This window comes from Ixodes scapularis, unplaced genomic scaffold (assembly GCF_016920785.2).
Source record: "Ixodes scapularis isolate PalLabHiFi unplaced genomic scaffold, ASM1692078v2 PGA_scaffold12__126_contigs__length_90152505, whole genome shotgun sequence".
Lineage (NCBI taxonomy): Eukaryota > Metazoa > Arthropoda > Arachnida > Ixodida > Ixodidae > Ixodes > Ixodes scapularis.
In genome coordinates, this window is record NW_024609838.1 from 23,120,250 (window position 1) to 23,148,092 (window position 27,843).

General features: G+C 45.8%; 2 protein-coding genes across 10 annotated transcripts in view; one reads left to right on the forward strand and one right to left on the reverse strand.

The window, feature by feature from the left end:
• The window catches only part of LOC8051108 (epidermal growth factor receptor kinase substrate 8-like protein 1), a 58,294-nt gene extending 53,794 nt beyond the window's left edge, over positions 1-4,500 (forward strand). For all 8 annotated transcript variants that reach the window (XM_029992075.3, XM_029992070.3, XM_040504526.1 and 5 more), the window contains exon 20: positions 65-4,500. In XM_029992075.3, coding sequence (XP_029847935.2) covers positions 65-202 — 138 coding nt within the window. In that variant the 3' untranslated portion in view covers positions 203-4,500. The remainder of the gene's footprint in view (positions 1-64) is intronic.
• On the reverse strand, positions 2,443-27,843 carry LOC8051109 (beta-1,3-galactosyltransferase 5). Of its 2 annotated transcripts, none has more exons than XM_029992076.4 (2): positions 27,652-27,843; positions 2,443-6,242 (listed from the first exon to the last, which is right to left on the reverse strand). In XM_029992076.4, the coding sequence occupies exon 2, from the start codon at positions 6,208-6,210 to the stop codon at positions 5,113-5,115; it is 1,098 nt and encodes a 365-aa protein (XP_029847936.2). In that variant the 5' UTR covers positions 6,211-6,242; positions 27,652-27,843; the 3' UTR covers positions 2,443-5,112. The 2 variants fall into 2 exon arrangements, with proteins under 2 accessions (XP_029847936.2, XP_040076304.1); XM_040220370.3 differs by lacking the exon at positions 27,652-27,843 and adding an exon at positions 11,341-11,437.

Here is a 27,843-nt window from a genome sequence, read left to right on the forward strand (position 1 = left end):
ACTGTCCCGCCCCCTCCCCCCCCTCCGGTAACTCTGTCCAATCTTCCTTTCGTTTCTTGTGCAGTACAACCCCACGAAAAAGAACCAGTTGAGCGAGATCCTCCAGCTTCGTCGAAATCAGGTGGAAGCCGGCAACGCGCCGAAGGAAGCCTCCCAAGTCGAGATGACGACGCTCGTCGTCATACCGAAACCAAGTCCGTAATCTTGGAAACGTTGCGGTTCCTACAATTTCTGCATGTCCCTCATACAAGGTTTAGCTAGCTCTGTCGAGAGAAAATCACGGCTGCTCCGCTTTGAGCCGCTGAACCAGCTACGCTTCGGTGTAAGGATACTTCGGCCATGTTGGTGCTCGATACCGTTGTTGCCGGTCGTCCAGAGTTTCATCCGAATTCGCAGGAAACACTTTTTTGTCCTCAAGAAATGTAAAAACGGTGTGAAATGGAGCAGAGCGATATCACCTCGGCTCTCTGACAGCATATCTAAAGCTCTGGAAGTCGTATTTTCAACTCGTAACAGCCCACACTGAGCACCGAAATGGTGGCGCCCACAAAACTATCGGGGTTTGAAGTGCCGATAATCTGAGCGTCACTCATTCAGTTGCTCAGGCTTCGCCAAAGAGCCGAGCCCTCTGATTCCAAGGCTTTTGACATTGTTGTCGTTGTTGTTTTTTCCTATGAGGTTCTCGACTCGAACTTGACCCCATTTGTTACCTGGCCGCCGAAGCGGTGCCGTGTTTTTGTTCAGGCACCGGATGACCTTATATGCAGGTATTTTTACAAGTTAGCTCCGGAGGACTGAATATAAATAGTCTATTCTGTCGCGTTACAATGTATGGCGCCACGCAGCTTCCCTGGGCCGATTTGTTCATCTCGTGGCTGCAGCCAACAGGGATTTTTATGTCACGGAACCAGTTCCATGGGGACATGGAAGTACTTAGCATCCCTGCCTAATGGCGGAGAAATACTTGTTTCATCGAGCCCAAAAGTTTGATTTCGCTCGCAGAAACTGACTTCAGAGGCTTTCTATTAGAGTCCAATTAACTGCAGCCTTACACTTAAGGAGCGGCAAGTAAAGTTACGGCCGGGGAAATTGTACCTGGAATGAAGAGCATGCTGGTAAGGATAATATAAGTAATGGGAAGGACAGAAAGCACAGAGACGGTCCGTCCCTGCATTTTCTTACCAGCACGCTCTTGATTTCAAATACAATTTTATCTGTTTTTAAACATGCAACACACTTGCTGCGACTCTTTTCAATAGCAGCAACACCCACTTCGTGCTAATACACACTGCAGCTGGGTCAATTCAAAAATTAAAAACCTCCACGCACAAAAAAGTTGTTCTGCGGCGTGATTCGCACTTGGAACTTTCACGACACGCCGACAAGTCCCGGCTCTCTTACCTCTTGAGTAGAGTATAGGGTGGAAATTGCGGTCGCTGGTGCAGACATGCAAATATAATGCCACCGCTTTTATCTCGCGTGGTTTCTTTTTTATTTTGGCTCGTATTGACCTTCCCTGGCCGTAACTTTACCTGCCACTCCTAAAGTATAAGCCTGCGGTTAATTTGACTCGAATCGAAAGCCTTCTGCGATCAGTTTCTGCGAGTGAAATCTAACTTTTGTGCTCGAATCGACACGGATCTCTCTGCCATTAGGCAGGGACGCTAAGTATTTCCATGTCCCCATGGAGCTGATTTATCACGTGACATAAAAATCCCTCTTGGCTGCAGCCACAAGATGAAAAAACCAGCCCCGACATCTTTCTCAAGTTTACATGACAGACAAGATGACTTGCGCACAGCGGCTACAATTTGTGGTGAGACCAAACTAAATAGACTTGACCGGCTCACAAAGTGTTTTTATTATGTCGGTGCGTTGTTGGAATCCGACCATTGTTGTTTTTTGTAGAGAGCTTCATACAGAGTTCAGCAGTTGTTTTCTAAGCACTTGTTACGATGGTATTTTGTTATACTGAGTGGGGCTGTTGTGACTGAACAAATACATTGTGTGCTAAAGCTGTTGATCATCTGGGCTTGGGAACAAATGTACTTAACATATTTCTATGACATATTGTGCTAGTATGTTTGATAGACAGTGGTGTGTAATGTAGTCCTTGCACGTTTTGATAATTTGAAACGATAAGATGTCGAGACATATCGTTGACCATCCAGGTAGAGGTGGGTGTGCGTATCATATATTTGTCTTTGCACTTGTGTGCCTTGACCATATAGTATGGCCCAAAAAGTGTGACTTCACTAGCCACTGCAGTGAGTCCTAATCTTGTTAAACCCGTATGTGCAACATTTCAAACAAGGGTTCTCGTACGTCGTATAAAAAGCATATGCATATATTATCCGCTCATGGGTGCAGGATTGTTTCCTGCACTTAGGTTTTCCGTGCAACACACATTAATGCATCGAAAAAGAATACTACCTCTAGTAGTAATATGGGACTAACTGCATTTGTTTTATTTGTTTATGGTGCACAAACATTCAAACTTTTATTATATATTTCTTCGTTAAGTAAGGTTCACTTTTATATATGTTGCAGCTACAAGTGCAGGTTTTTGGGTTGTGAATCGAGTTTCTGCTCATAACCATGTCCAGAAATGGTAACAAGGTTGAACAAGAGATGGCAGGCTGCTATGTTTAGCCATTTATCATTTTTCAAGTTATGTATACTTGTAGCCTTTTACTTCAAGTTGCTTTCTTCCACGTGGGCTGCTGTAATTGTGCCTCAGACCTGCAATAAAACCAAAGCACTATGTCTTTTTAAATAACCGACTTATTTGCATTTATATCTGAGCGCGGTTGAAAGAAAATTTCTCACAATGGTGAGCAATCTGTTCATCCGATTTCACTTGTTTTTTTTTTTAATGCTTCCCTTAAAAATTATAACTGAACAGAACATGCACATCTGCGTAAGCTTGGTGTCTTAACTATGAGCATCATGTTTACTCCTCTAAATATTTTTCATGGAATCACTAACATGTGATGCACATTGAACGTAAGGTTAGCGGTCATTCCGCTCAGCTGAATCGCTCTTCTGGGGCAGAGCACATTTTGTGGCGAACTGACCTCCCAGCTGTATAAACGTTTATACAGTAAAACCTCGTTATAACAAAGTTGAAGGAGCGGTCGTAATTATTTCGTTATAACCATTAGTTTGTTATAGCCAATGTCCATTTCTTCCCACTATTAGCAAGCAAGGGGAATTATGATTGCTTTGTTATATCCATTAGTTTGTTATATCCCGTTTTGTTATAACGAGGTTTTACTGTATAACAAATCTAACTCAAGGTTTGCTTGGTTTGGCGAAATGAAGTATGTATACAGGTAGCACTCTTACATGTCACTTGTCCATCACTACCACATATTCCTGGCCATCCTGTGCCTTGCTAGATCGGCGGAGGAAAGCTCACCACAAAACCGTCGGATGCAGAAAAAAAGCTCACCGGTCTTTTGATGGATGTGGAGAAAACCTCACTTACGAATCGAATCGAGCGTCCATTAAAGTGAAGTGTATGTTCAGTCAACTGGAAAGTATACTGGGATGCCTTATGTGCAAACGTTCATTCTGCACTCCGCTAGCAGAATCTTTTTTTTTTTTTTTTTTTTAATGTAAAGTTGTTCTGCAACATGTAGGCGTTGCACAACAAAAATAAATAAAGAATTTTAATAGAGCGCTAATTTCAAAATAACTGGGGGAAATAAAGCAAGTGTAAAAGTCCGCAGCTTGCATAGTTTCTGGATATTTATACAGGGTGTTTCTACGAAGGCTTTCAAGAAAGGAAAAAATCTTTCTTGGAACAAATTGCAAGCCACGGTGAATATCAAAAATTACAGAAACAAATATATTAATTAGATAAATAATTTACTAAAATTTAATCATTCATTTTTTTTAGTGAAAATGAACAAAGTTCTAATGATAAACTTTCTAAGCATCATCGAAAGCCACTAAATAAACTCATTTTAGAAATATATAAGGCCGGGTCAGCATTTTACGGCGTTTCAAGAATGAACTAAATTCGGACGCATCCGAATAAAGCGTTTTACGACATTTAAAAAAAAATGCTAAATGCGGACGCGTTCGACTTGAGCGTTTTTTAGAGACGTTATAAAAAGCTGCCCCTGTTTTATATTTTTCTAAAATGAATTGATTAAGTGGTTTTCAATAATTCTTAAAGAGTTTCTTGTTGGGACCATATGTTTATTTTCACTAATTAAAAAGTTAATTATTTAGCTAATTAGTATTTTTTTTTCTCTCGATTCTTGACATTTGTTGTGGCTGGCAGTTTGTTCCCTGAAAGAGCTTTCTTTTGCTCAACCACCTAATTTTTAGGGATTTTTTGAAGTCACCACTGAAACACCCAGCATATTGAATAACCTTTCATGTAGTTCGGAATGCCAAATCTTCACATTTCACTATTTATTTAAGAAGCTACGCTTTCAATTTTTAGCTCTTCTGCGAGTAATTTTAGCTCTTACTGCGAGTAAAATGCAAAAAAAAAAAAAAACGCCCAGCTCGTGTTCGTGCTGTGTCGTACAGTGTACCGCCTGCTTGAGAGGTGTCAATTGCTTTCATTGCACTACTGCTATAAAATGGTATTGTCCACTTTACATAATGATTTAATTCGAGGTGAGATTTTTTCCGGGTCTGTTGAAAGACTGGTGAGCTTTTCTCCGGGATTCCCCTTGCCATTCTGTCTCTTCTCATTCTGTCCATTGCCGTCCTGCCCCTTGCCACCTTGTCTCTTGAAATTCTGTCTCTGCCCCTTTTCAGTGTCACCCTTTCCGTGGCTATCCTTTTTCTGGGTCGAGGAGCGAAGTTAAGCATGTAGCTGCACACGCGCAGAAGCTTTATATGTGTGGCATGCGACCCGCACAAGCACATCAGAGTTTGCTGTTTTCACGTTTGCACAAAACACGCCATGCGTCTAGAAGCCGAAGACATCCGGTTTCCAGACGACGAAATGCAAGCGTGGAAAGCGCCTCGGTTCTCGGGAGTTCACTTCTTGGAACCCGAAAGCAACTCAACCTGGAGATACAAAATGCTGACGTCCCTCAAGCGTCAATTTGTGAGACATAAAATGCTAACGTCCCGCAAGCGTCGTTAGGACGTGGTCATTCCTCGAAACTCGGTTGTCGTTGTCGTTGTCTCCAGGGAATTCCGCTTCTGGCAACGCCGCGTCGCAGCTTTGGTCTTTGTGGAAGCCCAGACGTGCCGGAGGTACAGTGGAGTGTACCCGTGACTGGCTATCACTCGAGGCGTTGTGCAGGGCGTAAAGAACTTCCGGTAGTTGAGGAACCCGTCGTTGTGCACCCTACGAATGCCGGCCTTCTCTGCCACGAGTCCGGTGAGGAAGACGTCCTCAAGGTACAGGTAAGGCACGCTGTCGCTCGCGCGAGCCAGCAACGGCACGCTGTCACCGGACAGGAGGTACGAAGGACCCGTCAAGAAGTCCGGGTACGTCGCGTTCTGGTACATTCCCCAGGACACGTACCACTTGCTCCGGGGGTTCCGCTCTGGCGTCCAGCGCTGTGCCAGCAGCCCCCAGATGGTGCGGTCTACCCCGTGCAGTGCGCTCAGGGTAGGCGCAAAGTCCCAGACGTTGAGGAGCACGTCGTCGTCGATCTTGAGTACAAACTCCGCACCAGGACAGGAGGCACTGGCCCAGCGGACCATCATCACCGACTTGAAAGTGAGGTTCCGGTAGCAGTCTGTGAAGTTTCCTTGGACGATGTCCGCGTGGAGGCTGTCTTCGGCTAGGATGCTGCGCTGGAGGACGTCGTACCTGGGCAGGCCGAGGAGGAACACGAGCTTGAAGCCACGGTGCAGCGATTCCTTGCCCCAGGTGTCCCTGATGGCACGGCGCTGGTTGAAGTTTCCGGAGGCCGTCATGACCGCGATGAGGACCAGGATCTTGGATCCTGTAGCGCAGAGGTCTGGTTTGTTGAGGACGTAGCCGAAAGGGTATGGGTTGACGTCCTCGTGCAATCCTGGTGGGTGGCTGGCCATCGCGGGGGTAGCGCGTGACGCTAGCGTTGCATTGTCTTTGAGGATGAATCGAGTGGCGACAAAGGTACCGAAATTCCCGATGCCCGCGTTGTGTCTTGAGAAGTGGAAGTAGCATGCCAGGAGAACGTAGATGGCTGCGCATGTCGTGATCCAGAGGAGCAGCTGTCGGCTGTACCTTAGATAGAGGCTCATCGCCTTCCGTTGGCCACGACATCAGGAGGGCTCTGCAATGGACGATTGACTGCATGAACGAGAGATTGAACCATTGCTTCTATCGAAAGCGTTAATCAACTTTAGCTGCGAAAACTGACTGTTGTGAGTCGGGTGACCCATGTTTCTGTAACAAAAACTAACAAAACATGAATCTCGCTTTGCCGCCGGATAATCAGCTATGTTGGAATCGTTGGAGATTAAATTAAAATCGCGCCACGAACCTCGAAGTAATGAAATAAGACGAAAAAAAAGGAGACAGTCTTGTTAGTTGCGCTGCTCATTTCTTGTAGTGCGAGCTTCAGATAGAGAGCAACTTTTTATAAGTTCGAACAATGAAAATCTCTACATAGTAAGTACAGGCTGTCCACCAAAATAATTTACACTTTTTTTTTTTTTTTTTTTTTGTACAAATAGGCTGCATGGCTGAACGCTCATTCTCATCTGAAATGTAGCGCTAGAGGTCCGAACCCAATGCCAAAGTTTCAACACTAACCATTGCCTTATTCAAAAGTTATAAGTGATTTTCTAAAATTTTCAATGGGAAAATGGGGCTTATTTTCGTAAAACCTTTGGTAACTGACGCCATAGAGCTCTGTGTATTCGAGAGCTCTCTCTCGGCCGCCATTTTTCCATCGAAAATTTCAGAAAAGTACTTATAAATTTTGAATAAGATAACAGTTAATGCTGAAACTTTGGCATCTGGTTCGGGCCTCAAGGGCTACAATTGGGGCGGAGAATGAGCATTCCGGCAATGCATAGTTTATTTTTCGGTGAAAAAAACCCTGTAAATATTGTGGGAGACATATTGTACTTCAGCTGCTCGTGCTCAGACAACTACTTGAGAAAGTCCGCGAGGGACTTATCTAATCTCCTGCCCAATCTCTGTCCCGGTTCGACGGCCTCTTCTAGATGACGTCAGAAAGTAAGGCCTCGTTATCGGGAAGTGTGCCGGCGCACCGCCCCTCGTTGCCGCGTTTCCTGCAAGAACAATGGTCGCTTTCCCCGCAATACTTGAACATAAGAATGACGGACCAGTGTAAAAATACATGAAGGAATACGAAAGCATTCCTACAAGCAGCGCGCCACGTCTTCCTTTTGCACACGGCGCTCCGGTAGTGACGTCACGCTCCCCGACTGCACAGGCGCGGCGAACCCCGCCGGCTCCACGGCTTCCGCGACGATGCATCTGCGTTGCTGTGCTTTTCTTTGTGTTTTATTTCGGAGGCACGTCCGCTTTGACTTTCGCAGATGCTTCCGGGGCGAAGCATCTGCCTTGCTGTGCTTTTCTTTGTGTTTTATTTCGGAGGCACGTCCGCTTTGACCTTCGCAGATGCTTCCGGGGCGAAGCATCTGCGTTGCTGTGCTTTTCTTTGTGTTTTATTTCGGAGGCACGTCCGCTTTGACCTTCGCAGATGCTTCCGGGGCGAAGCATCTGCGTTGCTGTGCTTTTCTTTGTGTTTTATTTCGGAGGCACGTCCGCTTTGACCTTCGCAGATGCTTCCGGGGCGAAGCATCCGCGTTGCTGTGCTTTTCTTTGTGTTTTATTTCGGAGGCACGTCCGCTTTGACCTTCGCAGATGCTTCCGGGGCGAAGCATCTGCCTTGCTGTGCTTTTCTTTGTGTTTTATTTCGGAGGCACGTCCGCTTTGACCTTCGCAGATGCTTCCGGGGCGAAGCATCCGCGTTGCTGTGCTTTTCTTTGTGTTTTATTTCGGAGGCACGTCCGCTTTGACCTTCGCAGATGCTTCCGGGGCGAAGCATCTGCGTTGCTGTGCTTTTGGTCAATGGGAACGTAACTACCGTTTCGTTGCTACGGACAGTTACAAGACAACGCTAGCTTTGCTGCTACGGACAGTTACAAGACAACCCTAGCTTCGCTCCATAAGACAGTTCATGCTTTCGCATATAATCCCTGCTTCGTGAGCGGAGCGCGCACAGTTGCTTTAGTTCTCCATTTCCGTGACGTCCGAACAATACACACTTTTCAAAAATGCGCGTTGCTAGTGAAGAAGGTAGGGCGAGGGAAAGGCAGACCGGGGAGGAGGAAGCAAACGGAACGATGGAGTGGAGAGGGGGAAACCTCCTCATCTCTAGCGTTTCGTCTGCTTCCTCCTCCCCAGCCTTTCTTGCCCTCGCCCTACCGTCTTGAGTTGCAACGGTAAGACTGTGATGGCGCAGGCGAGCTGGCGTAGATTTACCATTTTCTTGAACCAGTTGAGACTGGGTGGAGAACTAGAAGAACCAAAGTGGAAGGGGCAGGAACAGAAAGACGGAAGGCGTCGTCTCAAACTCAGCTGAAAGTTTATTTAGTAAACCTCAAACGTCGCCAACCAATCACCGCATTCGAGAAACCTAAACTTCAGGTCCAAAGCCCGACAAAAGACATGACCTATTTCCCGGATTTGTTATCGTCGAAGTACAACATGTAAACACTCTTGCCTTAGTACACTCGGCGTGCATTGGAGACGAGCTCTGCGACACCGCTCGGCGTGAACTTGGCTCGGTTCGTATTGGAAACGAGTGCTGCGTCATTGCTCGGCGAGCACTCGGATCCAATCGCACGCTTTCTGCCCAAGAAATGGCGACCGACCATGTTGCTGGACGGGATTTTGATAAGGGGGCTGTTGTACTCCTGCACTTTTTTAGAGAATCTCAGAAACAAAGATGTTAAAGCCTTTTCACGATGAAAGAGAAAACACGAGCAAGCTGGCCAAATAGCTTTATAATAATCCTGAGACCTGCAAACAAATAAAATACAAAAAGGACAACCATGCACCTCTCTCAAACACAGCAGTAGTTGTAGCTGCTTGAGACGTCTGCTGGTACACGGTTTTTTATTATTTTTTTTTCTGGTCTCAGGTTTATGTCGAGTTCAAACTTGTTTCTAGCTCTGGTAGATATTCGATAACTGTTTCTTTTTCGTGCGCGTGTGTGTCGCCCGTAACACTTGCAACTAAGAATAAAACTTCAAAAACTTGTTCGTCCTATTAAACAAAACAAAAATGCAAAGCGTTTTTGTTTTTTGCGAGGAAAGCGCGGCGGTTTGCGTCGCCGCGTTTGCGCCTTGCTCGCTACTGGTGTCTGTCGTTTTGTGCATGCGCATTTGAACTACTGTCTGCCACGTGACCACTCCCCGTCTGGAAAAGAAAAAAGTGGGAGAGGGGGGCTAAAGAATCACGTTACAACTTCCCGTTTAACAAGAGTCAACAGCCTCCGAGTGGCAGCCACATTAAGGTCACGATTGCCCTCACGCATGCCGCCGCGGTCCGCGACGAGCGAATCGAGATCAGTACCGTCGTCCGCTCACCACAACACTCGCCGAGACACGCGCAAACGTGTACAAAAGCGATGTTGCCGGAAGTGAGCGTGTGTACGCCAATGCTTGCTTTTCGGGACCCCAAACACATACAAAAGCAGCCACGCATCGATTTGGTAATGCATTGTGACGTCACCGGGGATACGACGCAGGAAGACTATTCTCATCCATCGTACCATCGCTATTTGAGTGCCCGGTTCCCATTCTTCCCGGTTGGATTGATATGAGGTGAAAAATAGAGCACAACGCGCCAACGAGGAGGACATAGAGAAATAGGGCACAGGACTAGGGCTGACTTTCAACTGATACGTTTTAATGGGAAGAAACGCAAACCTCGATAAACAACTCAGTCATGGGTTATCAACATATGTCAAGGAAGGCAATCTCCTTCCAATGTAAATGAACCGATGTTTGGCACACATCGACCTCCCCTTCTTTTTTGATGGCGAAAGCTTCTAGAATTTCTCTGGCACTCTGATTACCGCCCCATCCATCCAATGATGGGGACGTTATCAAAGTCAGCGCGACACCCACAATATGCATAGTGTAGTGGAACGTCCGTCAGTTTGCGTTTTATTTTTTATATACTGCTCCTACGATGCGATACTGCTCTTTTGAACGCGTATGGACCAAAAAATAAGCGCCGAAATTTTGTTGTTGTATCCCTTTAAGTGTCACCGACTTACTATATCTTAAGACTTCGATCGCGAGGAGCTCTCGCACGTTTCGGGTCGAGCGGGTGAATAAGCAGAAATTTAATTGAAACGACTCCGGAGGCCAGGTCCACCGCTTCTTCCTGCCAGTTCTTTTGGAGGAAATGTTTGTTTAGTGGTTTACAAAATTCAAAAATAAATCCTCTTGGAAGTAATGAGAGACCCGCACTCACAAAACACATTGGAACCGGCAAAATACACGGAGTCGCTTTCACTGAAGTGTTTAATACAAACGTGAGAGGCGAATTTCGCTCTCCTATTTTCAGTTCGAAGAAACATTCCTTTCTCAGTTTGATTTTGTCCTAGTCACAATAAAAAAAAAATTCACCCTATTCGCTGAGGTAGACGTTGTAGTGGGGTAAAGCGTTGGATACTCTATTTTCATAATCCAGCTTTTAAGGCGACAGCCTTATATGTCCCATTACGCAAAATGGCGGCGTCGGCGTTGTGCCCGAAAGATGGCCATAAAAATACGTCACCAAGAGTCAAAGCGGACGCGCCTCGGAAATAAAACACAAAGAAAAGCACAGCAACGCAGATGCTTTATCACGGAAGCCGTGAAACCGGCAGAAGCGCTCAAAGTCGAAGCGAACGCGCCTCAGAAATAAAACAAACGAAAGCAAAGCAACGCAGATGCTTCACTGTCTTGCCGCTCATTCATACTGGAAGCGGATCCGCGTTCGCAAAGCGGTTGCGAACTCGGTTGTATCAAGATCTAGTACAATTGCACGCGTACTCGATGACATCAAGTGAATATGGTCAGCTGAACAATAACAAATTAGAAAAGAAAAGAAAAGAAAGTACCAACTAGCTCAAGTAAAACCTGTAGGACATCAAGTGCGCTTGCAATTGTACTGGATCTTTATACGACCGCGTTCGCAACCGCTTTGCAAACGCGGATCCTCTTCCAGTAGTATGAATGAGTGGTTAAGTTTCTTCGGCGTGTTTTTTGTACTGGGGTAGAGAACAGCACACCACCATCCGAGCCCTTCGACACCTCAGCGTCGAAAGAGTTTGTTAGCACTTGAAACCGCGTGCCAAGGTTTCAAGCTTTGGTGAAATGTCCTACTACAACTATCACTTGACCAAATAAACCCAACGCGTGAGATTGTCTCTGCCGCGCGTTACCCAAACAGCGCACGAAGCGAGCCGACGAGTCGAGGGATCCAAGATCTGCGCGGTCTGTCCCAGTCTGTCGTAGCCGTGACGTCATAAACGATGATGATGATAGTTACAGAAGCGCCCCCTGTAGTTCGATCAAGCCGGCAATTAACAGGCATGCTTATTCTAGGACATTTTGACAAAATGCGAGGAATTTTCACCAAGCTGCACCAAAAGGTTCATTTTCACTTTCTCACTACTCTGAAACTAACAGCTCAGTCACCGCTACACTGCCAGGCCGTAGGCCCGCTCACACACTTGCGACTGCTTATGACCAAAGAGACTAAAACTCGTTTTTTTAATCCTTTCACCACAGCCTACGGTCCTTTTCCATCGCAGGAGGCTTAAAAACCAGTCGTGTCGAAGTCTGTCGAACTCAAGAAGGTAGGGCGAGAGAAAGGAAGGCCGGGAAGGAGGAAGCAGACGGAACGCTGGAGAGAGGAGGAGGTTTCCCCCTCTCCCCTCCAGTGTTCCGTCTGCTTCCTCCTCCCCGGCCTTTTTTCCCCTCGCCCTACCTTCTTGAGTTGCAGTTGACTATATGGAAGTGTGTGAACGAGCTTTTACGGTTGACCAATATGCAAGAATAGAGAAGTTTAGTGTGACCGTTCCGATACCTTCGACAGCCTCCGATAATGGCACGATGAATGCGCAAATGCAGCGGCGGAGTATCGCCCCTTTTTGGTTTGCTTTCCGTTTGGCCCTGTAACATTGAAGGCTCGTTCTTCTAATTCGCAGACTCGCGTGCGTTTTCAGAACTTTGGAGCATCCCTTCGAAAAACGCACTATTCGATGTGATCTTTGTGTCGATCACCGACACTATACTCCCAAGTATCGTTCCTCATTGTTCCAAGGCCCGTTCTTTCGTGCGGGTTGAGTTGGCTCCCTTGAGTGCGCTTCTCGCCGCGCACTGGTGCACCGTGGAGAAGGGACACCCGCGTAGAAGATGCCGCGATCGCCTTGTCAATTAAGCAAAAAAAAAAAAAAAAAAAAAAACATTGCGCGGAAATTTATTATCACGCGACATCAGGTCATGTGACATCGATTTCCCCGCTAAATTTAGTGGGGAAACTGAGTTTGTGTGTAGGTCGCGTTACGTGAGTTTCCTCGCTAAATTTAGAGGAGAAACTAAATTGCCGTGTAGGTCACGTGCCGTCAATTTCGCCGCTAAATTTAGCGGTGAAACTGAATTGGTCTGTAGGTCACGGGAAGTTAATTTTCCCGCTAAGTTTAGCGGGGATATTGATGTCACGTGACCTATACACCAATTCCACTTCACCGCTAAATTTAGCGGAGAAACTGAATTGGTGCGTAGATCTACGATGTCCCGTAATGCAACAGTGCGCGCGTTACGACGTCGCAGGTCTCGTCCTCATGAAATCCGGCTTTCCGAAGTCCAGAGTAACATAGCCAAGGAATCTTTCACGTTAATAACTGTACTTTGCCGTAATTTCTTGTTTCTAATAACACCTGAAAGTCGGGGCGTAGCTCATGTTCACGCTTTTAGCTGTCTCATTGGGCGCGTTCAGTAGCGGCCCCGGAGTCAAGGAGTCACTGACTCCTTCCACTGGACGGCCAAAAGTCACTTCCGGTGCACGTAACTCCGGGGCTTCGGAGTCAAGCTCCGAAGCACCGAGTCCGGAGACGGTGCACGTAGAGTCAAAGGAGCTAAAATGACGTCATTTCCTGACTGGTGACGATTTCCGGCGCTAAAAGAGGAAAAAACAAACAATATGGCGGGATAAGCTGCTTCGGTTCTGTCGCGGGTGCGCGGTTTGCTCGCTTTTGTTAATGAAAAGTGGTCAAGGTAAGACGAATAACGCGTTCGAATATCTTTTTCAGGTAAGGCTCTTTCGGAAAATGCATTGGACCGTTTTTTGTTTGGTTTGAATATGCTAATAAACAACGCAAACTTTCATTTGACGCCGTGTCTTGATCGCCGTTGCACGGAAACTCGGTAATATTGACGATAGTCCTGTCCGCGCTCAACAGAGCAAAACGGGGTATGAACGCGACTTTGGAAGCCGGTTGGACACTCACGCAGAGCATGATACCGATTAATGTTTTGTTAGCGTAGCTAAATCGGGGTGCACGTTGACTGAGGCTCGCTTCGGCCGACAAAACCTTGATCGCCGAGCGCGGCCGAACTTCCCGTGTGTATACGAATACATTTTATAGGAAGTTCGTTACGAAGGGCAGAACAAACTTATGGCCGTATAAAAGTATCGCAACCGGCGGGGTAGATTCGCTGAGCTCTGTATTTTGCGTGTACTGACGACGTTTTTTGTCGGCTTTTATAACAGTAGCTGCCTTTGCACCGCCAAGCGAAGGGGCGAAAGGCTCGATCGCTTTGCATCGCTTCGAACAGCAGCGCTGATGTGTACAATCACCCTCTTTTTCTTCAACGACCTTGTCGAGACTTCTTCAATACCGGCGTCAAATAAAAGCGATCGTGCTCGCCATCGTCTGCTTCCAGTTTATTCGGAGACCGTCTGGCACAGGGGAGGAAGCGGAAGTTGCGTAAAAGCAGGTTTGGAGCCGCGGGTTTTTTTTGCCGTTCAGTAGGCGCTCCGATGATTCCAACTCGAGGCACTCCGTTCGGAGGCAAGGGAGGCGCTACTGAACGCGCCCATTCATTACAGAGCGACCAAGACGCGGGCATTGACTATACAAGGTGTTAAACTTTAATTCAAACAGACTTATTAAAAAGAAAAAAGAAGAAAATAAAGGTTTCAGCCTTTCTATTCTGCCGAAGAAGGAAGACCAGCGAAGCTGTACTGTGGTGGGAATTAAGTAATGGCGCTGGCCGCAAGTCGGCAAGCCAGATCGGAAAGGCTCGAGAGGTGTCCGCCATCTATGAGCGACGGCGGCAACATAGACAAACGGCAAGCCGGTTGCCTGGTTGCCGCCGTCGCTCATAGATGGCGGTAGCTGTCCAGGGTTCTGTGTTATCAGGTCATTTGAGGACGGACACGATCCTGGGGAAACTAGCCCTTAACAGCTCCGCTGTAAAAAAAAAAAAAAAAAAAAAAAAAAAAAAAAAAGGCTACGAAGGGTATACATAATATAAAAGGCCAATTCTCACGATAGGTTGGATAATTAAGTAAAATGTCTTAATTAACGTTATAATTAGAAAAAATAAACGTATGGTTTCAGTTGTAAACTTGTCGAGCGTTATCGAAAACATCTAAATTTTATGATGACTCGAAGGACGTGGGAAGCGCAGCGGGATGCACCGCATTGCAGTTTTTTTTTTGGAACGTTTAAAACGTGAGCGAAACATTCAGTGAAGTACTGAAGAAGTACTATATTCTAAACGTTATTTCAGTGGAATACTATTTGGTTTACCTTTGATTTTAGTTTGTTGAAAAAGAAGTTCATGCTATCTCCTTTATATGTACGTGTTTTAAAAGCAAAATAAGAAGAAAGAAAAAACAAACAGCCTAGTCAACATGTGGTTGTTATGCCTGGTCCGTTTAAACACACCTAAATAGCTATAGTTGAGTGTTCGAGGGAATCAAGCATGCTCTGCAGTGAATGCTAACAAGTAGTTGCGCAGGAGTAGGAAGGCATCGTCTTTTCGTTGGATAGGCCAACATTTGCAGTGGAATGATGACGCATAATTAAATGGGTTGTGCTCCATCTGTCTTCTTGCTGCTTCAGAATTATTCGAACCAAAAACATCACCGCAGTAATTCGATTACATTTTCAAGTTAATTCTAACCTGCAAAATACTTTTTTGTAAAAGTAGCTGGTAACACTTTTCGAAGCGCTATGTATTAGGTAGATTTGAGCTATTATACTGTTGCGGAAGGAAACGAATCAACGAACGTAAAACTAAAAATAAAGATGTGGGCCGAACTGGTACCATAAATAAAAAAGAACGCAGAGAAAGCAGCGGCGAGCGTCGAAGGCGGCAGCGGCGGCCGTCTGCTGACTTCGTCGGCAGGGAGATTCGGCGCGGTCACGGTCAACCCCTTCCTTATCTAATACACGCGGTGTCTCGAACATTTGACCTATAGTTAGGGTTCGGAGTTTTCGGTTTAAACCCATAAAAGTACGCCGAAGTCATTTTTGGAAATTCGGTTTTAACTGAAAAAAGTCAGCTTTTAGGTTAGGCATTTTTTATTTAAACCGATAAAAACCGATAAAAGTTCGTCGAGTCCATTTTCTAAAATTCAGTTTTAACCGGAAAAGGTCACTTTGACCTTCCAGTCGTACAACAGAGCCGTGGCAAAAAAGTGGAACGACAGTGTCTATCGAAACGTGTCCGAAAGTATGGGATACACGGATGGCATCACGACGTTTTGGTTTAATGTGCGCATCATCGATCGGAACGTGAAGTCCGAAATGCCCCATGAGTTCGCCATGTACGAGCGTGCTTTCAAACTCGTTGTAAGGAAGACTGACGTGATGCAAGCTCTGCATGTTGTGTTGTGCTTTAAAATGTCGCACGTACGGTGCCTTTTTCGGCGGTCAAAATTGGCTGATTGGCCGATGTTGGCTCAGGCAGCGCTTCATCTCCTCGGCCTGTCAGTGTCCGGTGTTAGCGTTGAGAGGGCATTCTCGAAGCTCAGGGTCATATTAACAGAAAAGAAAGAGTGCGGATTAAGGAGAAGAACCTTGGCAAGTACAAGGTGAAGTTCCATGTTGATTGGGCATAGGCTTCATATCTGACTTGTTTGTACTTCTATGTTTTTTTTTTTTTCTTGTTTCTTTTACAGTTGCACACATTTGCCAAATGAACTGTCCATTTCTTTTTCAATGTATCTGTGCCGTTATTCTTTGAGTGATCACAAATATCAGAGCTACGTACAAGGATCATCTAATCCCATGTCCATTGGTGTTTATTTTATATTCACCGAAAAAAGCCGATAAACTTTTGTGGGCATAAATATCCGCCGAAAAAACCGAAAATTGTATTTTAAAATAAACACCGATAAAAATACGCGGAATTTTGAATAAATAGAAACCGAAAACGCGGAACCCTACCTATACTTCATTTCAGCTTAGGTCCGAACGCGGCCTATGTTATGAGCCGAAGGGCCCATTATACAGCGCAAAAAGCGCAGCGTCATGGCGTGCTCTCTGCTCTTTATAGAACTAGCCGACAGAGGAGCACGCACAGAGAAACGGCGAACACCGGCTGGTCCTATCACCTGCAGAAAGCACGCCATGACGTTGTGCCTCTTTCGCTGTTTGATTGGCCCTTCGGCTCATAACATCGGCCGCGCTCGGACCGAAGCTGAAACGAAGCATAGAATGTTCGTGAGGGAGCTAGGGCGAGACTGGCTCTACTCCGTTCACCCTTAAAAACTACGGTGGGAGCTACGTGCCCGCCGATCCAATCAGCCGCCTCCTTCTTATCACCTGACCCGACTCTTCGCGCGTGGGTATGGCCTGGAGCGTGATGACGTGGCGAAAGATATGCGTATGACTGGCCCAAAGGGGACGTCGCTTCCACTGCTGTCTCAGCTTAGGGATGAACGGAGTATAGGCAAGGTCCCATTCTGGCCTCTTTGTATTCTACACTCGGGGTAAGAATAGACACGAATATTTTAAATGAGGGGTCGCCAAACGTTGTCGCTAAAGGGTCGGATCAGGAATCAGTCGCAGTTTTGAGGGCGAGAAAATTAATAAGAGAATTTAAATAATGAAATATCAAATAAATAGACCTAAATGAACACTTCAATAAAAAAAATAACGAGAAAAATATAAAAAATAAGGTGAGTGAATATAGTTAATAAGGTGATGGAAGCGCAACGCCATTTGTACCATGAACGAAAGTCTGCTGCATCTTGCGCCAAAATGCCATGTTTGCTAAGAATTTTATTATTGACAGAAGTAAGAAGGAAGGAAAATGGTACCATAGTATACATATTTAACAGCGTCTCCACTCGCCCACTCACCTTATAGTTTATTTCATCTTACTAGGCAGAGCACATGTCGAAGACACTGGAGTACAGCGAAGCTCACCGGGCATTCGCTGTACTTGTCGATGAGAGAGCGCGCACAGAAAGATGGACAAATGTCATGATGTCGCTCTTTGACGCTGCTTTGTTGGTCTGGCTGACCTCGTAGCGTCGGCTGCGCTTGTCGCGCTGGTTAACTTACAGGCGATGTCGGTGATCTCAGGAGAAAAAAGTCGCGAGAAAACATTGCAGAGTAATAGGCTGGCGGCTATCTCTGATAAGACAGGGCCGCGGTCTTGTACTCCTGATCACTGGATTTTCATGCTTGCCGCATGCCTCCGTTGCCGCCTCTCGCCAGCGCGCGCGTTGAGCTGTATCCGCTTTGCTCCCGAGCGCTAGGAGGAGCAGCGGCTGACATGGGTGAGTGCCAGGGTTACTGCGATTGGCTCGGAAATTATGCTCAGAACTGTTCCAGGTCCACTTTCTTTGGTCTTGACTTTAATCTCCAATTTAAAAAAAAAGAACAGCAAAAAAAGCCCGTATATATATATATATATATATATATATATATATATATATATATATATATATATATATATATATATATATATATATATATATTGTAGCGGTGCTGCCGAGGCGCGTGCTAGAACCCACCGAGGACGACGACGAAGCGCGTGCAGACGGCGCGTGACACACTTCTAATCGGATCTAATTTGGTTATGGACGTCTTCTTGTAAATTAAAAACGCAACATTTGGTGTCAGAAGTGGGATTTCTGGCATGGCGCCTCAAGTTACCCGGAAAGCTCCGCTTGGGAAGATCATCCCCTGCAGTATGGTCAGCGCCACCGTCTCGGAGCCAATGGCTGGCGGCTGGATTGCCTGACGCCGCAAATCTTCATGCCGGAACCGCCACGAACAAGTGACCACTTCGCCATGTTCCTCACGACCACTCTGTGGCCGTGCAATGAAGATCCTGCGTTGGCCTATGGCCAAGTTTGCATCTCAAAGCTTCAAGGCATTGAGGCGCGTTAGTGCGCGCTGGACTTGAATGTTTTTCGGACTGTTGGACATTCGGCGGATGAGGTCGTGAGCACAACGTTCTATCTTCTGGACTTTGGCCTTACCGGCACATTTCATTTTCGGTGTTCTTTTTCAAAATGTGCAAATGTGCAGTGATGCTTTGCACCGACATGATATGTGCCGGCATCAGAGTTCTGATTAGACATGTCACCAGGGGTGACGAAAACAGGAGCCTGCGGCGGCCAAGTGACAAGTGTCCGGGCATCAACTTCAAAAAGCGCCAATGTGCTGGATTTTGGTGTTGCGGAGGAACTGTCGCGATGAGCATCGGCAACGACACCTGCAAAAAGAACTGTCTATCTTTAATGGAACGTGGCGAGGTTGTTAAAGGGGCACTGACACCCCAAAGGTCGTATTTATTTTTATTGTCTAAAACGATGCAATTTGCAGTCATAGACACGCAAAAAAAAACGCATCGCGAAAAAAAATTTTCCCGCGCGCGCGCGCGCCTTTTTATTTTGGGCGTTTGATTTTCCCGCCTCTCGCCTCCTCGCTTCTTTTGATCGGTGACGTCAAAAATCAGGAAATTTAGAAGCTTTGTAGGCGACATCTCTAGAACATTTAATTACGGCAATCCTAAAACATGTTTTTTAACGCAATTGCGAATGCACTACGGCCCTTCTTTTTGAAATACCAAAAATCGGGAGTTCGTTGTGGTGTCGTCTCCTGGATTTGTATCCTCCAACGGAAAACAGGCGACACCGCTCAAAACCGGTCCGCGCCGCCGCTCACTCCTTTCCTCCTCGCTTTGGGTCGCCATGGCAACAGCAGGGAGTGGTGAAAGGAAGTCGACTCTCAGGTCTCCTCAATTTTTGACGTCAAGGCGCCGGCGCCGATCGCGCGGGAACTTCGAATTCGGCATTTTGGAAATTGTTTTTTTACTTCACGAATACTGAATTCCCAAATCTCAAATTTTGAGGGTAATGTCCCGGCATCGTTTTCAATCGTTTCGGATAATAAAAAAAAATATGATTTTGATGTGTCAGTGCCCCTTTAAGCACAATGAACCAACCTACGAAGAAACATCACTAAAAAACTCAGAGGGGAAATAGTGTAGCGGTGCTGCCGAGGCAGAAAATAGTGGTGGGTCGTATCCCGAGGAATATGCAACCAGGAAAGGACGACGGCAGAAGAAAGGCCAGATCTGAGGCCCTGTCTAAGACATCACAGAAAGGGAACGCTATATGTTGACTGTGGCGGCCCAGTAAACGGAGTCGCCACAATCGCAGTGGCTAACGCCCAGGATCGGGTGTTAAGATTAGCTTCGGTCAGAGTAGAGTCGGCTGGGCAGACTGAGGAAGCGGCGATTGCGTTGGCGGTCGTTTGCAACCCCAGGGCGACGGTCATCTCTGACTCCCAGAAAGCATGTGGAAATTTCGCTCGCGGGATCGTGTGCGCAGTCGCTGATAGAATACTACGTAAGACGGAAGTGCAGGGGGTGCATCTTATCTGGTCCCCTGGCCACACGGGGAACACTGGGAATGAGGCAGCAAATGCTGCGGCCCGAGGCTGTATTCTCCGGGACTCGTCCCAGTCGGGTGGTCAAGTGGACACGGACCTCTCGTTTAACGAGGCACTCAAAATGAAGAAACTCGACAGGCGCGTATTCCCGAGCCCGTGCGGGGGGCTTGGGAAGGAAGAAGCATGGACTTGGAGAAGGCTCCAGACGGGCACTCTTGTGACCCCCGCCAAGTTGCACCAGTGGCACCCCGACCGGAACACTACGGGAGCCTGCCCCTTCTGTGGTGATTCCTGGGCGGACGTGCATCACATTACTTGGAAGTGTAAGAAGATCCCATGGACTGGCTCCACTGGTGGAGCCTTCTACTCAAGAGTGGGAAGCGGGGCTGCAGAGTGAAGTCATCGATGTGCAAAAGCTGCTGGTGACCCGCGCGCTGCATGCCCAAACCGCAATTGGAGCCCTGGAATGAGGGCATACACCCACTCTCTATCTCTTTAACTCCCCCTTCCCTTCCCAATCTTTCCTGCTATGTCCAGTAAAGTTTTCAACAACTACTACTGCCGAGGCGCGTGCTAGAACCCACCGAGGACGACGACGATGCGCGTGCAGACGGCGCGTGACACACTTCTAATCGGATCCAATTTGGTTATGGACGTCCTGTTGTAAATTATATATATATATATATATATATATATATATATATATATATATATATATATATATAAACGAACATATGCAGATGAATAAACCGTATTTAATCCAATGAATCAAAGTTTTCAGGAACCCGCCGAAAGCCAAAATAACGGCGGAGCCAGGTACAAGGCTGGGGCTAGATAAGCGACGGAAAGATTGCGCGGGCGCCTTACCGAAACCGCTAGCCTTGTACCTGCTCCACGAGTGGTTACTTTATTGCACTACCACGCTTCTCACGCGCTGAAAGTCTTTCTGAAAATGTCTGATTTAGGGGTTTCGGACGACGCTCAGCAAGTTTCGAATTGGAACCGTATGTCTATTTTCACTAATTAACAAAGTTAATTAGTGAATTTTAATTAATTAGCCGACTTATCGCGAAGATTAGCCACCCACATAATGTCGTCCTGGGCGTATAACTCACTCGCACAAACCGCATAAGTGTAGCTTTCATAGTTTTTTTTTAAAACAAATCTGCAAGAATAAAAAGGTGATGAGGGTGATTCAATAAATAAGGTGATTTTTTTTTTGTATGAGGACTTCTAATACAGATGATTTTTATTATTTTACTAATTTTCCACATGGATTTAATTTCTTATGCAGATTGCAAAAAAAAAAAAAAAAAAACAGAATTTTACTGAGTAACAAAGATGGCTGACCAAGAAGTATGCTCCAGGATTGAACAGCGGTCAGTTATCAAGTTTTTGGTTGCTGGAGGGTGCAAACCCGTTGAAATTCATAGGAGAATGTCAACTGTGTATGGTGCCACATGTTTCAGCCAAAAAAATGTCTACAAGTGGGCTAAATTGTTTAAAGAAGGGCGGAGCAGTGTTGAGGATGAAGACAGGCCTGGGAGGCCTACAGAAGTGAGATCTCCTGAGGTGATCGAATCAGTCAATGACCTCATTTAGTCTGACAGAAGGGTGACAGTGGATGGCATTGCAAGGACTTTGAGCTTATCTGTGGGGACAGCACACAAAATTGTCCATGATGACCTTGGCTACTCGAAGGTCAGCAGCAGGTGGGTGCCAAAGATGCTTACTGCAGAGCACAAACAGGGGAGGGTCGAGTTGTCCCAGCAGTGTTTCTGAAGAAGATGGTCACATCTGGACGAGACATGGGTTTGGCACTATGAGCCTGAGTCTAAACGACAGTCCATAGAGTGGAAGCACGCAGGCTCTCCAGTGAAGAAGAAGTTCAAGTCCCAGCGGTCCACTAGGAAAGTGATGCTCACCGTTTTTTTTTGGATATGCAAGGCCCAATCACCATTTCATTCCTTGAAAAAGGAAGCACTGTGAACAGTGCCAACTACTGTGAACTGCTGAGGCAGGTCAAGAAAGACATGAAGAACAAACGCAGAGGTCATCTTGGTCAAAGGAGTCATCTTGCATCATAACAACGCAAGGCCTCACGCAGCAGCCCTAACGGTGCAGACCATCAACGAGCTGGGCTGGGAACTGCTCCCTCATCCCCCTTATAGCCCAGACCTTGCCCCTTCAGACTTTCACCTGTTTGGTCCCTTGAAAGCGTTCACGAGAGGCACGAAGTTTGAAAGTGACGATGAAGTCAACGGTGCTGTGAGCGACTGGCTGAGGCATCAGTCTAAAGATTTTTACGCTGAGGGAACGCGGAAGCTTGTGCACAAATGGGAAAAGTGTGTGACAGTGCTAGGAGACTACGTAGAAAGAAAAGTAGGCTTCTATCCTGTATTAGAAGTCTTTATACAAAAAAAAAATTCACCTTATTTGTTGAATTACCCTCGTATATAATTGCGGTAGTCAAGGTAGTTGTCGCTCAGCTGTAGAACGAAAGAGCAGTGAACTTTGACTTCACTCTGGTTCCAACGCACCAAAGAGCACTCGATTTTAAAGCACAACTGTAAGACTTCATAATATTTCTGGGTGGTTGTTTTTGAAGCTTATAGTATTTAAGTTTTGAGTTGGGTAGGTTTTTAAAACCTGGAAAGCGGGGGGGGGGGGGGGGGGGGCGAGGTCGCGTTTTTATTGATGGACATGCTTTAGATTATATGCTGGTTTTTGGAGTCATTTTACAGAAATTATATTTTCAGGCAAATACTACCGGGTGTAGAAATGGGAGGGGAGAGAGGCTTTATCTAAACTGATTAATTTTTTACATGTTTTGAGCTTTGAGTACCCATTTTACATGAAGCCTACTCTGACCAGTACAATATTTTCTAAAAATAAGGTTCTGTCTTCTTTTCGCACCCTATGTAATTTTATTACGAAAGGTAACGAGTAATATGGTCCAGTATCAAAGAGAGGCCCTCAGTCATTATCATAGATAAACTTATTTAGTGTTGCAATCACTTTTATTTTTTCGCGATGTGCTAACAGATTGTTGGCATCTGCTCTGGAAGTGACAGCGGCACCAAACCAGTACTGTGCCTGCTACAGAATCTGCTACTAAACGTCAAATACCGCTTCCATAAATATTCTAAACGTAGTTTCGAATAATACGCTATTCGATATTCGCTTTGAGATGAACTGCGATGTTAGTACTTTTGGAAGTGTCGATCGCGGCTGGTGAGCCCCGTTGAGTGCGCTTCTCACCGAGCAACTCTGCACTGCGGGAAAGCAATACCTGCGGAGCCCGCGGGCAGAGCCGTGTATACAGAGAGTTTAGTCAATGGGAGGCGCGGGCAGGGTCACGGCTTGCACCAGACGCAGAACGAGGGCTTGGCATGCTCTCTTGGCCAACTAGAAGCCGAAAAGAATCCTCTATGGGTGGTAGCGAGAAACGGTTTTAATCGTTTTAATAAGCGCCTAAGAGTTAAATGTAGTAACCCTTCATGGTTGAAAATAGCGTGCACGTGATGTTTCGATCGTGATCATGCAGAAAGATGTAAGAAACGAATGTGCCGCTCGAACTCTGTTTTGCTCGGACAGGGTGTGACCGCTCGGACGGCGAATTCCCGGCTCTCGGCGCCTGGCGTACGGATTATGTCGATCGTTCCGCTGGTCGCACTCTTCCACCATGATTTTGGATGACCGTGATTGAGACATTACGTGCACCATAATTTCAATCACCGAGAGTTACTTCGACGCACTTATCAAGTTTGTTTCTCGCGACCACCGCCAGGGTATCATTTCCGGCCTCTGGTTGGCCACATTTGAATTTGTGAAGACGCCCTGGAATACGCCCAGCCCGCTTTCAGCCAATGGCGCCTCCTCATTTGAATGACTAAACTCTGCCCGCGGGCTCCGCCGGGATTGCTCTCCCGCAGTGCAGAGGTGCTCGGTGAGAAGCGCACTCAACGGGGCTAGCTGACCACGATCATATGTCTTGACAACCCGCATGCATAATTCGTCTTTTTCTTTTTCTTTTTTTTTCTGTCAAATGTGAAATGAGAACAAAATTTGCATATAGCAAGCATATTTAGGAATCTCCCTAATTAGGATAGGTGCAACAAATTTAATGTTTACATGCCGCGGTTCATAAAAAAATAGTTGCCTAGTATATTAAAATTAACTGAGCTTAGAAGTGGGCAAGTGTTAGGAACAACATTCACGAGTTGAGCTGAATTTTCGTTGGACCATGATGCACGGTAGTGAAAGGCTAAAAAAAAAGGAAACTATTCGATATTCGAATAGTTTCTCCAATATTTGAATGGTTACCAAAACCAGTGTTTGCTTCAAGCTGAAAATGCACGATTCGCACATGCCTAATACTTAATTTTGAATTCAGTATGTTGCCACTCGTGTCATTACAAAATATTTGTGACCCAGGAAACTCACCTGGCATAAATCGAAGCGCACATATGGCACCGTGGTGTATTAACACATGGCAAAGCGTTCCTACTCGTAATACTGTACTAGGTAAAAGTACCTTGGACACTTTTTGTCGAGTAATGCATCGTACAACGTTGCATAAATATTCACTTTGAGCACACTCTCCAGTGAAAGCAACTGCGGTACTACTTGAAACCAGGGCCGTAACCAGGGGGGGGGGGGTTAGGGGGTTCCGACCCCCCCCCGAAATTTTTTTCTGGGTACGGCCCTGGTCGGTGCACTTGCAGCCAGCCGATTTTAATCTCCACCTCTGCGCACGCGCAGTGGCACCGGTCGGCTACCGGATACCAAACCGGGACCGGTTGTTCGGTTTGCTATAACTCTCCATTATATGCCACCGATGCACATGATTCATAGGCGAAAATAAGACAAAATGGCCGCCGTTGTCCCCGATAACCCCCCCCGAAATTTTTTTCTGGGTACGGCCCTGCTTGAAACACTGCGTTAGGTATAGGTATCTCAAATACTCCTGCCACGAGTGTACCGTGTACAAGACTGGATAAATACGCACTACAGATACAGATACGTACCACACCGGCGCCGCTTCTCCACCTGCGTTCGTCATGTCTGCTATTTATTTTTTTTCTTTGCGTGTATGTGTGTGTGTGTGTGGTGTTGTCCTTCCTAGCCGTGTTCCACCAAAGCGTCCAGATCATTGGTATGCGACCGACGTGTGAGCCGTCGATGGCCCGCCGCCGTACGGTCGCTCTCCGTTTTGACTGCTTTGTCCATGGATGGCGATCGCGGACAGAGGCGCCCTGCGTGCACAGTGCTCCCGTGTTGCGCGCCCCATTCTCGAAAAGCCCGGTCGCTGTGGTCACGCATGGGGGTCGAAACAAACAGCCACGTCTGCGTTTAGACGAACCGCCGCACGATTCCGTTGGCGTTCCGATACCGTCGATAACGATACGATGCATGCGTAAAGGCGGCGGTGGAGTGTCGGAAATCGTTATCCGAGTCATCGGAAGGACTCAGTAAAACACTGTAGTAACTATTCATCTCCGCGGTTAGAAAGGGTGGCGGTCCATCGGGGACATTAATCGCTTCCAAATGATCGACAGATTTCTACACACTAGAAGTATGCTTACTTCAAAATACTCTACCCAAAATACTGTATTTCAAATACTTTCGGTGTAGTATTTTGGTATCTCTAAGATGCATTTGATTGGGGGTGCTTGTTCCTATATCTCAATTAAAGTTTTTCTTTTTACTATCTTGTACTCGATTTATTATTATTTTTTATTATCTGAAGACATTTGTTGCTACAATATTTTACGGAAATATGGATCGGCGGAATTGATTTCAAACAGGGATGGGCAGTATTTCAAATACAAGTATTTGAAATACGCATTTCAAATACAAGTATTTGAAATACGCATTTCAAATACTTTGTGTATTTTGCATTTGTATTTAATTACAAATTGGGTAACGTATTTGACGTATCTAAATACTAAAACGTGGGTATTTCAAATATAATTGTAATTAAATACAATTTTGTGGGCGAAAATACATCCCTCAAATTTATTGTCACGACTCAATTTTCTCATCCTAAGACGTGTCCAGAGCAGGAAGAAAACTACGTTCTGCACCGAATGCAGTGTCTCTGAATCAAGCACAAGCGTTTAGTGACTTTGTGGTTACGGTGCTAGTCCAGGGCAAGAATAGTGACGAAATCGACGCTCACAGGCAGACTGGCTAAATGAGTGCCTGTGACAACTTGTGATGCTCTTCAGCCTGATTTCCATCCATACTTTTGACTGGAACATTCTAAATGAGCGGGTCGTCCAGACTGTCGTAACTGGTGCGAGTTGCAACAATAAGAAATTCTCTAGCTAGTGCTGCGCGTCTTGGTCGTCTCGGTTCTTTGTTGGTTTATGCCAACATGTAATCGACAAAAAAAGCTGCTTGAAGCTCTGTACTTTTTTCACCTATCACGTCCAAGCTGATTATATATATATATATATATATATATATATATATATATATATATATATTCTTTTTTTGTGATTATATTTCTATTACGTTACTAGAGCCTCGCACACTAACTCCCGAGTGTGCGATGCAAAATTAAAATGAGATACTCAGAAACCCGTTGCAGGTGCCCTGAAGTCGCTGACGCAAATTTTGAGGAATGTATTTGGAAAAGTATTTGGAGGAGACCAAATACATTTGGTTGTATTTGTATCTTGTACTTAAATGTTTTTTTTTTTTGTTTCTTTTTTTGGAAATGTAATTAGATTTGTGATTAAATACATTTTTGACGAAGTATTTTGTATTTGTATTTCGATACATATTTGCATGTATTTTGCCCATCCCTGATTTCAAACTAGGAGCGGATGCGATCGAACACAGATATCAGGAAACAAGCCATGGCCAAAGATGCCGGCCCGAAATGCCAACAAAAGAACAATTAGGAGGAGACGACACCAAACGAAGACACGCGTTTATTTTTTTTTTTCTATTTTTATCTTTGATCTTGATTACAGAATGCGAAAGTAATTGAATTATATTCCCAAGTATTTGGTAGTGTATTCAAGATATTTTGCAGCGAAAATAACTCGAGTAGAGCTTTAAATACTTTCTGAAACACGTATTCATTAACTTATATGAAATACTCGCGCCGAACATCTTGTCCAACGCTGCTTGACGGATATATTTTTCTCCTTTTAGCTTAAAAATCAAATTAATTCGCACTCTGTAAAGTGTGCCGAAAAAAGGAAACATCTTTTTTTTTTTCTCCACACTTACAATGGTACATTCAATATTATTAATTATTATTTTTAATCTCCGCTGCTAGGGTCACTGATAGTACGAGAACTGCAGGGGGTTATCCAGTTGTTCCGCCTCCGGCGTCAACTTCCTGTTTTCGGTAGCACTTCGGCTGCTGGTGAGTCTGGAGCATGCTCACGCAGTAGAAGCACGACGGAAGGCAACGCGAGCACGTGCCGGAGGCAAAGCATCGGAAAGAAGCGCCCTGTCGTTCCCATTCTGTCTATGACTACAGCCGCAGATTATAATGTCAGAACGTTTTATATTTAAGTGTAAAGAATGCCAGGTTGCCCCCCCCCCCCCCCCCTTTTTTTTTTCCCCTAATATAAAGAAAATGTACAGTTGTTGTTTTTACCGGAAACATAAACTGCACATCGCAGAACGCTCATTCTATGCACATGTGTAGCGTTAGCGGTCCGAACCAGGAATCCAAAGTTTCAGAACAAACCGTTATCTTATTCAAACGTTATATAAGTGATTTTTTCTGAAATTTTAAGACGATGCTTGCCTGTTGAAGTCGAGAGCAGCGGCGATGTGGCGACTGGCATCGCCGCTGGGGCCCACGTGGTTCGGGGCACGGCCTGTTCTAGCATATTTGGCGGGCCGATCGACGGGCAGCTTGTATTGTGTGGCTACGAAACTGCGCGGGTCGAGGTTTGTACGTTCAGCACGTCCAGGCGCTCGCCGCCAGACTAAAAAC

What these genes read in the sequence shown, in the direction of transcription:
- LOC8051109 (XM_029992076.4), bottom strand. Translation starts at nt 6,210, where the DNA reads ATGAGCCTCTATCTAAGGTACAGCCGACAGCTGCTCCTCTGGATCACG.